A 14053-nucleotide genomic window follows, 5' to 3' on the forward strand; every position below is an offset into this window, starting at 1 on the left:
AAAGCTGAAAAATCGCACTCCATTCAAATTATTTTTCCATGCCGGTCATGAGTACGAGTATGGCAGTTAATTACACAACAAGCTTTTACCATTGTAACTTATTTTTTAGCTGTAGAGAGCAAACAAAAGTCTATTATCAATCCAATACAATACATACAGCAGCGTCCGTGTCCTAAAGTCCCAGAATGCATTTCGTTGCTGACGTCATGTTCTCAAACTCTATAAGAAAAATCACTTTTCATCGGGAGATTGATTGTTGCCATTGTTAAATATGAATCTATAAAGCAGACCCTGAAATGCGCTCAGCTAAGCGCACAACTCTCTGCAGGGCTTTGCATTCTTGACTGGAGCTGTTCCCATACCACACTGAGATGCACTGAGTCAATACACTTTCTATAGCCCCAGAATAGAAAGTTTTCAGGATTGCTGGTGAGACCCTGAATTTCCTCAGCTGTCGCAGATGGTACAGTCTTTGTCTGGCTTTATTAACCTGTGTTAGAATGTGAGAAGTGTAAGTCAGGTCCTCAGAGATGTTTACACCAAGGTACTTGAAGCTGCTCACCCTCTCCACAGGTGTCCCGCTGATCATAAGATCTGCTGTCTCCTCCTGAAGTCCACAATCAGCTCTTTAGTTTTGATCACATTCAGAGAGAGATGTGCAAAGACAAGCAGTCCTGTATTATTAACCAGTAGTTAATAGATCACCCAAAAGAAACTGAAATAATTGTTTTAAATGCTTCAAAATATTTAATGTCAAGACAGTATATTATTAAGACACAAAAGCATTTTGATGTTCAACATATTTCACATCTCATCCACGTCATACTTTGATTTTATTCAGTTAGAATTAAGAATATGCAGACATTTCACTAAAGCGGTTAAGTCATACTAACTTACATTTATGCCTGACTCGAAATGTCTGTTGTTTTACAAATGGTGAAACCAATAGATATATGTTTTTTAGACATTTTGCAACATTTTTGGGAAAATCATTGTTCAAATAGTACATCTGCAATAAAACAAAGCTTGCATTTATAAAGAAAGCTTAAATAACACATAAGCGAGGTTAACAAAAACAAATGCTGTAAGCAAACACATTCTGGCCCAAACAAAACATGTTAGATAATGAATGAGTGTAGTTTTTACACTAAAACAAAGTCCCTCACTTCCACTCTACAACACAGATTATATAAATATAATCACAAAGTTATGAAATATTCCTTTCTCTGATTTTGATGTGAATTGTAATGTCAAAAGCATGATTTGATGAGATTTCCAACAGAAGCAGAGAGCGAGCGAGCGATGTCTTGAGCGGTCAGTGTTCCCTCTATGCCTGAGTTCATCATTACACAAGAACTGATGAACAGGTAATGAACAGATGCTCAGTGGAGACCGTGATGAAACACAAACACCTCTCTGTTCTTTCACTGCTACTGAAGAACGTGTCCGAGCTCTCCTCGATTCAGATGCGCGGGCACAGAACGCTGTCTTCTGGCTCAGAGCAGAACACAATTCTACAAGTGTGTTTTAAACTTTCTATCACATACAATTAGTGTTATGTACTTAATCATTTATCTCTGACATATACAGTTCAACCAAACTTATTCAGACACCAGATATAATTATTATCATTTTATTTTTTTACACTGTTCATTAATGTAAGTGAGGATAGTAAAACAAAGATTTTAAGCCCAAAAATATGTTCTGACTCTTTGACCTGAGCATGTTTTGTTACATAGCTTTATCTCAAAGTTATCTGATCTTATCATGATCTTCTCATATTTTATGAGCGTGATATAAAGTGAGACGTGTTAAAGGTGTCTGAACAGTGTCTGGTTTGACTGTATTTCTGAAGCGTGTGTGTGAGGCCGCAGCAGACAGATGTTAGCGTTGACGCTAGGTGCTCTGAGACTGCACCGCTGCTGTGTGTGATGAGGATGATGATGAGGAGGAGGCGTAGAAGGAACACTGAAGGGTCACTGGGGTCACATCAGCACGTCCAGGTCGTCGCAGTGGTCCTCCTCCTCTTCTGGGACTCTGAGAGACAGCACCTCCTCGTTCAGGAACAGACCGCTCAGTCTCTCCTTACGAGCCTGTCTCTGCTCCTTCAGCTGACGCTTGCGCAGGGCCTTCTGCTGCAGCTTCCTCTGCTTGGAGCGCTTCTGCAAGACACCAGCACAACAAACACTCTCAAAAAGAGTTAAACCTGAACTTCATCAGCAGTCACTTAAGCACTGGTCTTGAGGAATATGGAGTATGGCCTCGATCTGAACAGTTAATGCAGTCCCTAGTGAAGCAGTCACTGAAGCTACACACCAGTAAACATTCAGACAGGACAGCGGTGTGAACTCAGTTCTGTGTGTCAGTATCAGCTCTGAACCAGAAGTGTCATCTGATCAAATGTGCATTCTTATTCATTAGCTTGGGTTACACTAATTCATTTAACTCTGTTGGATCAGCAGCTATGCTAATGATGTCTCTATGTGTTTCTCTGTTTCTGCTGGATCTTCATCCCGTGGTAACTAGGATTTACACAAGCTCCAGTCTGGATCCAGAACACCTGAGAAGAGATGATGCTGACCCTCAGAGGATCTCAGATGATGCTGACCCTGAATCAACAACAGAACTAACAATTATTGCTAAATGTGTGACTGAATCATATAATTATTATTAATTATTAAATTATTAATATTGTTCATCGTCTAGCTGACTACATCTTGATTTAAAGCTGCTGTAGGTAAATTTTTTAAATATATATTTTTTACATATTTGTTAAACCTGTCATTATGTCCTGACAGTAGAATATGAGACAGATAATCTGTGTATAAATCAAGCTCCTCTGGCTCCTCCCAGTGTCCTATTGCCATTTGCAGAAACTCCATCGCTCCCGGTAAGAAACAACCAATCAGAGCTGCGGTCCGTAACTTTGTTTGTGTTCAAAATGTAGAAAAATGCATATAATAAGCGAGTACACCATGAATCCATTTTCCAAACCGTGTTTTTAGCTTGTCCTGAATCACTAGGGTGCACCTATAATAAGTGTTTATATTCGGACTATTTTAGATTGCTTCGGGGATACCGCGGCGGAGTAACCCAGTACCTTTGTGATTCTTCATAGACATAAACAGAGAGAAGTAGTTCCGGCTACGATGTTCTTCCGCAAGACGCAAGCAGTTCTGTTTATTAACCGCTAGAGCGTCAGAAGTTACCGACTGCAGCTTTAACTTTTCTACAAATCCTGTCATATGCGCACAAACTGACAGTCACCACTTATAAGCTACTACTAAATATTGTAGAAACATAATTTTCTTAAATTTTTTTAAGTTGCTTTGTAATAATTTGTATTGTAAAAAGCGCTATACAAATAAACTTGAATTGAATTGTGCTGCGCTGTGTGTGTGTGTGTGTGTGTGAGTGTGTGTGTGTGTGTGCGCGCGCGCGTGTGTGTATGTGTGTATGTGTGTGTGTGTGTGTGTGTGTGTGTGTGTGTGTGAGCACCTTGGAGTCCCGTATCCTCTCTGCGGCGGAGGCCAGGTTCCCGTCGCTGTGAGCTCTGCTGATGCTGGAGGTGGTGGAGGTGCTGCTGCTGCTGATGCTGCTGGTGATGCTGGCGTTACTGCTGCTGTGAGCGCTCACACTGCTGGCCAGACTCCTCTTCACACTGCGCTGCTGCCGCGGACCGTGCTCTCGGATGTAGCTCCGCACCTGCAGCAGACACACACCGCTTCACAGAGTCAGCACAGACCCGGACCACTACCCGTGATCCTCAGTGTTCAGAGCCATCTCAGAGACTCAGTGTGTGAACACAGCTCTTTTACAATAGGTTTAGATTTTACATTACAAACAGAGCGCTGTTAATCAGGAAATTTCAGAAAGTGTTTTAACACTAAATCTAGCTCCTGAATCTGTGAAAGGTTAGGAAAGTGAAGAGGAGTCCTGAGTCACGAAGACCAAACCACAAACCATCCTAAAATTTTGTCTTTGCTCATTCACACTGCATGATTGTCACTCGCCTGAACGAGCACTGATTTGCCTGTGAGTTTGGCCATTTGTTGGTGATTTCCTGTCGTCGAGCCAAAAACTGGGCTAAAATCTTGCAGTCTGAACTCAGCTTTAGTCGCAGAAAAAATCAATTCACATGAAGTGGTGAAATCACTCTGAGATGGACAAGTCACTGACGGCGGTCTGTGTGGTAATACAGTACACTGAGCAGGACATGCGCTCAGATAAGGCTCATCATGGGAGAGATGTGTGTAGTACATGGCAGCTCAATCTAATGTTAGCGTAGAGAGAACTGTGCGGAGTGTGAAGCTGAACAGTGGTGCGCTCGGGCCACTGCAAACAGATGGAGGCGCCGCTGAGATCATTTACTCTCAAAATACTTTGGCATTTTTGGTCAGATAAAAGCAATGCATCTTTTGTATCTGTAACAACTATGTTTATTCATGTGCAGTCAGAATAGCCACAAGATGTTGCGCTTTTATCAAATAAAGCAAACATGATGCTTTCTGCTGTCTTGGACTCTTTGAACTTGATTGCACTTTGAAACTCCCTGGATGCTTGCCTTATTACAGACATGAGAAACATATCTATAGAGAGTGAAACTTAAATGAAGCAATTCAGACAGAAATCAAATATTCTCACGTCATGTAATCCGTGTGAAACCTGCACACACGTGCTGAAGAGACTTCACCTCTTACACAGAGAGCACTAGCGTAACTTGAGCACTTATTAGGTTATGTAGGCAATTAAAGGCTCATTATTATGATTTATATGGTTTATTAATAAAAGTAATGCTTAAAATGAATGACTTCTAGCTGACCAGAGAAATCTTCAGTCGAGGACAGCCCTAATGCAATTGTTATGAGAAGCATACATATAAGAGGCTGACAATTAGCTGAATATATAGCCCACTTCTTTAATTAGTCACACTAAGCCTGCATTATACATCTTTATTTGAATGTGGCAATTAACATTTTTATTAAAAAAAAATGTAATATGGCAACATAATATTGCGCTCTACAATATTTCTATGAATAAATCTCAGAGAGACTATCAGCCAATCACTGTGTGTTTAGTTAATAAGCATGCTGACATCATCCATATCAACGAGCTCGACCCCGCCCCCTTACTCTGAGCTGAAGACTTCTCTCTATTCCTTAAACTCTTAGCTAAAACTTTTCCTGCTATTTAGGAGAACTCTTCGTGGAGTTATAATGTTTTGTGGAAGCGGTTTCTGGTGTGTGTGATCAATCACCTGCTTGAGCTTCTCATCGGTGAGGCAGTTCAGCTCGATGATGAACTCGCTGTCTGTCGGCAGAATCTGAGCACTCGGGTCGATTATTTTAATGATGTCAAGCTGCTCCCGAAGTCCCATCTCTGTGCTCACCTTTCGACTCAAATACTCAATATATTCCACCTGAAAAACACAAACCAAAGTGAGCTCACACCTGACTGCAGTCTAATGACCCACAGCTCCTCGTAGATCTCGGTGTGCAGCGCTGCTAGTGTCTGAGACCTGCTCGTCGTTGCTCATGGCGCTCCAGGGAAGCTCGTCCAGGTTCCGGTGCGGTTTGTTTCTCCGTTTGGACGCGAGGCAGGGGGAGCTGGGCACGCTGGGAATGATGTCGGAGAGCACATCGCTGCCGCTGGCTAGATCACTGCCGGGTAACTGCAACAGACACGTGACCGTACTCAAACATCAGTCTGATCAATGTATCGCTAGAGTGCGGAGGTGTTCAACACATACAGACACGGTGCGCATTTCACCAGGTTTTATCTTTAAACTCAACAAACAACGAGTAAAATGACTAAAACAATAACATCAGCAATGATGTCTGGATTTTAAATGACAACATGACTGACAACAGATTATATAATAATGTACAAAATGTTCAAATAAAGCTATGATAAGGTTTCGTAAAATAGTAAATAAACATCGCACAGGTTAAAATGGTTATTGGTTAATAAACGATTATAAGCATTTTCTCTGCTCTTTGAATGATTCTAGATAACTTAAACTATTCAGATAAACTTGTTTTCCATCAACTGGTCATAAATTCACAGCAGGACACACAAATCAGGTCTGTTTTCAGTCCAGACAGAAACGGATGAGAATGTGGCTCTGTAAGTCCTCTCTCTGACAGCAGGGGGCGCTGGTGGAGCAGCAGAACTACAGCTGTTTCCTGTAACCTCCACGCCGTGATTAAAACACTACTGTATTCGGTACTACATGGAGTGAAGAGTGTGCTCTGGAGGAGTTTCGAAAGGTTATAAATGCCAAATCGCACATTGTTCGCACAACAATTATGATATTATATCAGATGATCTATCTCCTGTAAAACTCTGCTTTATGCTGGACATTATTTATTTATCTTCAGTTGTTGGAATCTTTTTTTAGTGATAACTGAAATGTGAAACGGTAATTCTAGTCCATCACACAGCTGCAGTGCCGACTCACCTGCCACTCAAACTCTGAGTCTGACCAGTCCCAGTACGTGCTGATGGAGGAGGACACGTCGCTGCACACGCTGCCCTCGGGGAACAGCTCAAAGGAGGCCAGCTCCTGCTCGTCCAGCAGAGAGTAGCAGTCGTCCTGATCACCCACAGACACGGAGGAGAAGAGCTCCTCGCTGCAGTCTGAGCTGGCCACGCTGGTGCCACAGGAGGTCAGGTGCCACCTGCACACACACACACACACACACACAGATACTCAGCTCACCGCATGCATGCTTCATATGTGAGTGCCGGCAGAATGAGTTGGAATGTGCATTCAGGGTGTTAGAAAATATTGATACATGTGAGTATCGAAATATTTTCTTTGGTGATACTGTATTGATTCTCAAAAACTGAATATAGATATTTAAAAAATAAATAAATAATAAAATCATACATGATTCATGGTAGATGTTTCGTTTTGAGTTTGTCTACCGACCGCTAGATGTCTTTTAGTGAATAATGTGTAATGGACGCTTCTCGTCTGGTGTGCGATACCTCGAGTTGTCCTACAGGTGGCGCAACAACGCTTCTCGTCTGGTGTGCGACCGCCGTTAATCTCTGAACAGTGACAGGAGATACTAGCATTAGGGAACGCAACTATTGTTAGCATTAATATAGCTCAGTGGAGGATGAAAGAACTGTTCCAGGTCCCGCCTCAGTGTACAAAGATGAAGTGTGACGCCATGTTGGCTGTAGAGGGAACCGTGGCGTGGTCCCAGTGCTTGCTGTGTCCGGTGTGAAGGGCGTCGTGTGGGGCGAGGTGCACGGGGGGGGTCACCGAGCAGCTGCAGCCTTCTCTCGTGGAGGGAGTTGTGCAGATGGGACGGTGCTCGAGTCTCGGTTTTAATGTAGGACTAATTTCTTTCTGCAGCCAAACGCTGCACGCCGGATATTCGGCACAGAGCTGGAGAACTTTAAGCCTAGAGTATGTGTTAATATACAGGCCGTCTGTCTCAATGTTACCCAAACAATAAAAGAAAAGAGAGAATCCCTCGCTGCTTGATTCAACTGCTTTGGTAGTTTTAATAATCAAGTTTACTGAACACACTTACATTGTACATTTTACTATTTGCGTGTCTTACTTGAATACTTTACGATGAAAGGTTAAATTAAAACAGTGGTTAACACTTGTTTCTTTCTGAAGTGTGTTTGTTTTTCTCAGCATCAGTGATTTTTCTTTGAATCCTTCAGAAAACTTTAAATGAGTTTGTCTCTGTGAGTTTACGGTGTGTTCTCTGACTCAAACAGTGCAGCTCAGTCATCTCTGCTGTAGGATTTGAAGATGTTCTGTGTGTCTGGTGGTGCCAGCAGCCGTGAGGTTCATGAGGTCACTGACCTGCTGCTGTGGAAGCGGTGGAGAGGGTCAGTCCGGTGACACGAGGACAGCTGAAAGCTGAAGTCACTGGCGTCCAGCGTGGCATCCTCACTGGAGATCCCTCTCTGAGACAGCAGTGGAAACGGCTCTTCTGGAGCCAGGAACTTCTCGTAGACGTCCTCAGACATCAGGAAGCTGCAGCACAACAGACAGCGCATCAGAAGAGCGTCCAGAGCATACAAACCTTCCTCTCGCTCCACTAAACATGACACACGGGATGCAAACTCAGGGCATCTAAAGTGGCTAGTGAAGCCTGAAATCAGCCTGTCGTTTAAACAAAAGTATCATTAGATCAGACTTGTGTTTCTGATGACAAATGCTTCATTAATTTTAAACTTCAAAGATTTTTGCCATTAAACAAAAAGACATTAAATAACAGCAAACATGATTTATCTCTGTTCACATCAGGAGCGTATCCAAACACACTGTTAAAGATGCAACAACTGGAATACTGATAACATATCCCACTGAGCTGCTGATATTTAATACATTTACATCACAGATATTAAGTAAAGATCGTGTTCCATGAGGATATTTAGTAAATTCCCTACCGTAAATATCAAAACTTAATTTGATTACGGTAGTAATATGCATTGCTAAGAACTTCATTTGAACAACTTAACTAAGATTTTCTTAGTATTTACATTTTTTTTTGGCTGCCTCAGATTCCAGATTTTCAAATACTTGCACCTCAGACAAATATTGTCCTCCTAACAAACCACACATCAATGGAGAGATGATTTATTCAGTATTGTATAAATCTCAATGGTGTTGTGTAACAGTGATGATGAGGGCCGCATGTAAACAGACTCCAGCAGGCCCCTCTCCCTCTCTCTCTCTCTTTCTCTCTTTAGATCTAAAGCTCATCACTAGCTTCTCTGTTGAAGAATTAATAACGTCTGTCGCTTATTTAGCCTGCATATAAAGAGTAACGTTACCTGTATGTCTTGTTTGTTCATTATTTTAGCTACTCTGAGCTAAAGTTAGCATCGCTTAGCCTCCTCCGTAAGCTCACACTAAAACCCGCTGCTAACGGCTCTCTGAGCGACACAAACACTGATCTCTGAGCATCACAAACACCGCTGAAGGATCGTATTCGTGTCTATTTGTCACTCTTACCTGTGTCTGGTCTGTTTTAAAGGTTTATGAAGAGCAGCGCAAACATCCGCTCTCAATCCTCTTCTGCTGCTGACGTCACGACCCAGCAGCTGATCTTCTTCTGTGGTTTAGTGGCGCGTCGCGTCCTGTGCGCAAATCTGCGCCCGCCGCGCGTGACTCCACTGTTTATACAAGCTGTCCATAAAACAAACAAAACAAGCCCTGAAAATTACACGATATATATATACAATAGTATACAAGTGCTAAGTGCCATGACAAGTCTCAGTTAGTCTAGTACAGAACGCATAGCCAGGGTTTTATATATATATATATATATATATATATATATATATATATATATATATATATATATATATATATGATAGACAAGAAAAGAAAAAGTAAGTGCTAGTATTAGTTGGTTGAGTGCTGGTCTTTAAATGTTTTTTTTTTTTTTAAATGACTAAAGACTCAGCTGTTCGAATTGAGATTGGGAGGTCATTCCACCAGAATCATGTATTATACAGACACGTTATTATTTTAATTGGTTTAATGTATAGTTTATTTTATTTTTTATGGGGGGTGCAGAGTTTGTGTTGCATCTACACAGTTTGGCCAGCAGGGGTCACCAGCGTGTAGTGACTCGAGCGCTTCACAACACCGAATCATTCTGGAGAGCAATTGATTCAATTGATTCGAAGCTTCGAAAGATTCAATTCTCCCAATTTACGTTTATTTAATCAGTTATTTCTTCTTCTACTCTTTCCTTGAAAATTATATTTTTACACACACATGTATGACAAGTAATATATGTGTCTTTATATATATATATATATATATATATAATTTAATCGCTAAACAAGTTACATTTAGAATGCTCATGTGCTAATTGTTCATTTTAACTGAAACAGATATGATTCGATTAAATTAAAAACGTGTTCATACTACAAATGTTTCTTTGACTCAAAGAGTATAATTTGTTGATCAAACATAGTTTTGTTAGAAGTCATCTACTAAGAAACGATGTATTTATATTGATATGTTGTTTTCGGGTGCGGTTGTGTGAGTCACACACTACGTGTTTAGCTACTTGTGTTCTAACAACACTCAAACAAGTTAACAGAGATCTTAATGTTTCACAGGAAACCCTGCTAACATTCATATCACCGAAACTACACCACGGCATGTATTCTCCTTAAACAAAGTCTGTTTAGTAAAGTGAATTTAGTCATATCTGAGTGAAGCTGACCCACCTCACTCTCAGAACTCTTAACCCTGTCTGTGAGAGAAAGAGCCTGTCTGTATTTACAGACTGATCAAGGTAACTTATATGAACTTCTCCAGAGATTAGAACTCAAAGTGTCAGATTAATCATGTATACATGTCTATCTGTCTATCTGTCGACGCAAGTCTCGAGATTTCAACATTTTTAGATCTGATCGAAAGCCCTGCTACATGATCATAAAGGCCAGTAATGTGTAGAGCCAGCAGGTGGCGCGCGCGCCCGAGACTGATCCCGCGCGGGAGAACAGCGCAGAAGAAGAGCGCTGGCGTCAGCTGATGAGGAAGAGGAGGAGGAGACGAAGATCAGCGGAAGATGGCGGACTCGGTGAGTTTGTTCGGAGGAAGAGCTCCAGCTGAAGTGCAGCAGCTGCAGAAGCATCTGAGGACTCTGGACAGAGACACCTTCACACAGATGCTGAGCGGTCAGTCACACACACACACACACACACACACGCACACACACACACACACACACATCACGCGACTGTTGTCCTAAACACTGGGAAGTGGTTTAAGTAATGTTTACAAGCTTTAGGGTGGGTTTTTACATTCATAAAAATGTATATAGTTTGTTTATTATTGTTATTGTTGTTGTTAAAGTTGAAGCCAGGGAAATGCAGCATTTTACCAGAAGATGTATTCTCGTTTTCACTATTCTCATGATCACAGATAAATACATGATTGAACATTGGTGGAGCTTTTACAGAAGTTAAATGTATTTATTATCTTAAGGATGGACTGTGGACATATAATTTAATAAATGTTCTTAATCATCTTAATCAAAGCATGTCATAAAACATCTGGTTATTTATTGTTATTATTATTATTACATCAGTGATTGTCAGTTATTATCCTTACAGTAATACCATACTTGTATTCAGTCATCACATTCAATTCAATTCTATGTCACATAAATACAATATTTACTGCATTTGTAGTATATTTCACTAATATTTATTATTATTTTTCTCTGTCCTGTTTTATTTATTCAGTGTTTTAATCAAATCTTAGGTCTCTAACCGATGAAAACATTGGTGTGGGATAGAGACAGAGCGACACACACACACACATCAATGATGAACTGCCTTTAACTATCATTTTGCATTATTGAGACACTGTTTTCCAAATGAATGTTGTTCAGTGCTTTGGCGCAATGTATTTTGTTTAAAGCACTATATAAATAAAGGTGATTGATTGACACACACACACACACACTCTCTCTCTCTCACACTCTCACACACACACACACACACACACACACACACACACACACACACACACCAGGGAAAACAACCCAGCTCTCTCCACTGAGTTTCTGTTACTGTACACCTCTCACACAGCAGATTTTAGTCAGAAATGACAAGAAGACAGCTTCCTGCAATACAAAGACAATGGAGAGTATTAGATTGCTTCCCACCGGGAGGCGTGGTTTTTCTTTTTTTAGATTATGACTGGTATCTCTCTGTCTCCGTCTGTGTAGAGTTCTGATCAGTCTCTGTTGAGTTCTTATGTCTCTCTCTGGTCTCTGTTGAGTTCTGATCTGTCTCTCTGTCTCTGTTGCAGCGGTGCTGAAGGCTGTGGATGGTCTGGACTGCCGTGAGTCTCTGAGACTGATCTCGGAGAGTGGCTTGGTCTCGGAGGAAAGCTTTAACCACGTCGTGGCTGGACTGTACACACTTCTCAAAGAAGCTCTGTGTCTGCCATCTCTAAAACAAGAGGTTAGCTCATAGCTGTCTCACAGCAGACTGCTGACTCAGATGTGTTTAATCACGGGAGCACTCGTTCATGAAAAGCTGAGGTTTTGTGTCATCTGGTGGCTGAGAGTAAATACACGTTGGCTCTCAAAATGTATATCAAATTTAAGATTTATGTTTCAATTATTGGCTTACTTCATAATAATTCAGTTTTCAATTTCTAAAATGGTGTGTAGAAATGTTGAATGCTGTAATTGAAGACTTCTCTGGTGATAGCTGTGAGTCACACAGTGAGTGTGTGTGTGTGTGTGAGTGTGTGTGAGTGTGTGTGTTTGTGTGTGTGTGTGTGTGAAGCCGGACTCATGAACACATATTTCCTCTAAACTCATCTGCGTTCTCTCTGTTCCAGGTGTTTAATGAGGATCTCCGAGCGCTTCGGTAGGGGATGTCTCATAAAGGGTTTTCTCTATTCTAATGATTTATGAGTCGGTGTACAGCTGTGTGTATAGTGATGTGTTGTGTTTATGAGTGCTGCGTGTCCCCAGGATTTCTGAGGAGTTCATCACAGACGTGTCCAGTGCTGTGTTTGGAAACAGGTACGACTGCTCTCTCAGAACAACTCTATATAACTCTACATAACTCTATATCAGCTCATTTCTCAATGCTCCTCCAGACAGAGCTCCATCCACATCACCGACACACACCGAGGCCCGACTCTGGCAAAGATACAGGACTTTAAATGGAGAGTTGATGTTGCCATCTCCACAAGGTACATGTAATACTAGTGATGATGGTTTTATATAGACACACGCTGGTCTTCTGTGTACAAATAAACATGCAGAGACATGACATATAAAGAGTAAGCTGGAGGAGAGGAGAGTCGAATACATGGAGCAAAGCTGGGGGCAGATGTGGCCTAATGGTTAGAGAGCCGGACTAGTTACCAGAAGGTTTCAGGTTCGAGTCTCGGTGCGTAGGTGAAGGGGAGTGAGTGAACAGTGCTCTCTTCCTCCATCAATACTCATGACTGAAGTGTGTGTGTGTGTGTGTGTGTGTGTATCATATCAGGACACAACTCTGTATAATGACATGGGTATGACACAGGTATTACAAGGAGAGGGTGACTTATGAGCACATAACCCATGTCCCCATTTTTCAAAACACTTATAAATCATACAGAATGAGTTTTTTTGAGAAAGTAAAAATGCAGAAAGTTTCCTGTGAGGGTTAGGGTTAGGTGTAGGGTTGGTGTAGGGCCATAGAATATACAGTTTGTACAGAATAAAAACCATTACACCTATGGGATGAACACACTTTACACAGAAACAAACAAGTGTGTGTGTGTGTGTGTGTGTGTGTGTGTTCTCTTCTCACTGCTGTGTGTGTGCACATGGATGGGTTAAATGCAGAGCACCAATTCTGAGTATGGGTCACCACACTTGGCATATGTCAGGACTTTCACTTTTCAAAGGGAAGAAGGCTACATGAATAAAGTGATCTCTATTAATTAATACACTAGAGTAAAACACATGAATACAATGACTGAATACTGTGAATAATTCATACTCCAGCTCATATTAAAGATGGTATTAATGGTGTCATCATCTGATTAATCTCTCCACAAATACAAACTGAAGCTTCTCTTAAATCATGCTGTAGCTAACACTAGCAGCTCTAAGCATTAGCACGATTATTATTTGTTTGAGTTGTGTAGTCGTCTATATTAAATGTGAACAGATCACTTGACTGATCAGTATCTGTTGGTGTGTGTTTAGCTCGCTGTCTCGAGCTCTGCAGCCCTCCATTCTGATGCAGATGAAGCTGTCTGACGGACGTTTGCATCGATTCGAGGTAATCTTTCTTCAGTTCTGTCTGATTTCAGAGGATGGAGTAATCACATTTAACACAAGCAAATCATCTGACATTTACAAATGAATCAAAACACCATACATTATCAGTTTTTTTTTTTTTTTTTTCGTTGAAAAGCTGCTGGGAAAAAAAAAAAAAAACATTAATTTTCTTTAAGCTTTGTATCATTTTCTGATTATTAGTGCCTTGCAGAAGTAAATGTGTTGGCCTAAACTGTGCAATCCATCCATTGTCT

General features: G+C 41.1%; 2 protein-coding genes across 2 annotated transcripts in view; one reads left to right on the plus strand and one right to left on the minus strand.

Moving 5' to 3' along the window:
• Window positions 1–727: 727 nt before the first annotated feature.
• Window positions 728–9143, minus strand: LOC113113514 (protein FAM199X). Its single transcript, XM_026279741.1, has 7 exons — window positions 8993–9143; window positions 7835–8008; window positions 6461–6680; window positions 5519–5671; window positions 5258–5419; window positions 3499–3705; window positions 728–2162 (listed from the first exon to the last, which is right to left on the minus strand). The coding sequence occupies exons 2-7, from the start codon at window positions 7999–8001 to the stop codon at window positions 1986–1988; spliced, it is 1086 nt and encodes a 361-aa protein (XP_026135526.1). The 5' UTR covers window positions 8002–8008; window positions 8993–9143; the 3' UTR covers window positions 728–1985.
• A 1372-nt stretch (window positions 9144–10515) lies between these two features.
• commd5 (COMM domain containing 5) overlaps window positions 10516–14053 on the plus strand; it is a 3945-nt gene continuing 407 nt past the window's right edge. The window contains exons 1-6 of the mRNA XM_026279742.1: window positions 10516–10677; window positions 11819–11973; window positions 12359–12387; window positions 12495–12545; window positions 12623–12718; window positions 13725–13800. Coding sequence (XP_026135527.1) covers window positions 10569–10677; window positions 11819–11973; window positions 12359–12387; window positions 12495–12545; window positions 12623–12718; window positions 13725–13800 — 516 coding nt within the window. The 5' untranslated portion in view covers window positions 10516–10568. The remainder of the gene's footprint in view (window positions 10678–11818; window positions 11974–12358; window positions 12388–12494; window positions 12546–12622; window positions 12719–13724; window positions 13801–14053) is intronic.

This window comes from Carassius auratus, chromosome 14 (genome assembly GCF_003368295.1).
Source record: "Carassius auratus strain Wakin chromosome 14, ASM336829v1, whole genome shotgun sequence".
Taxonomy (NCBI): domain Eukaryota; kingdom Metazoa; phylum Chordata; class Actinopteri; order Cypriniformes; family Cyprinidae; genus Carassius; species Carassius auratus.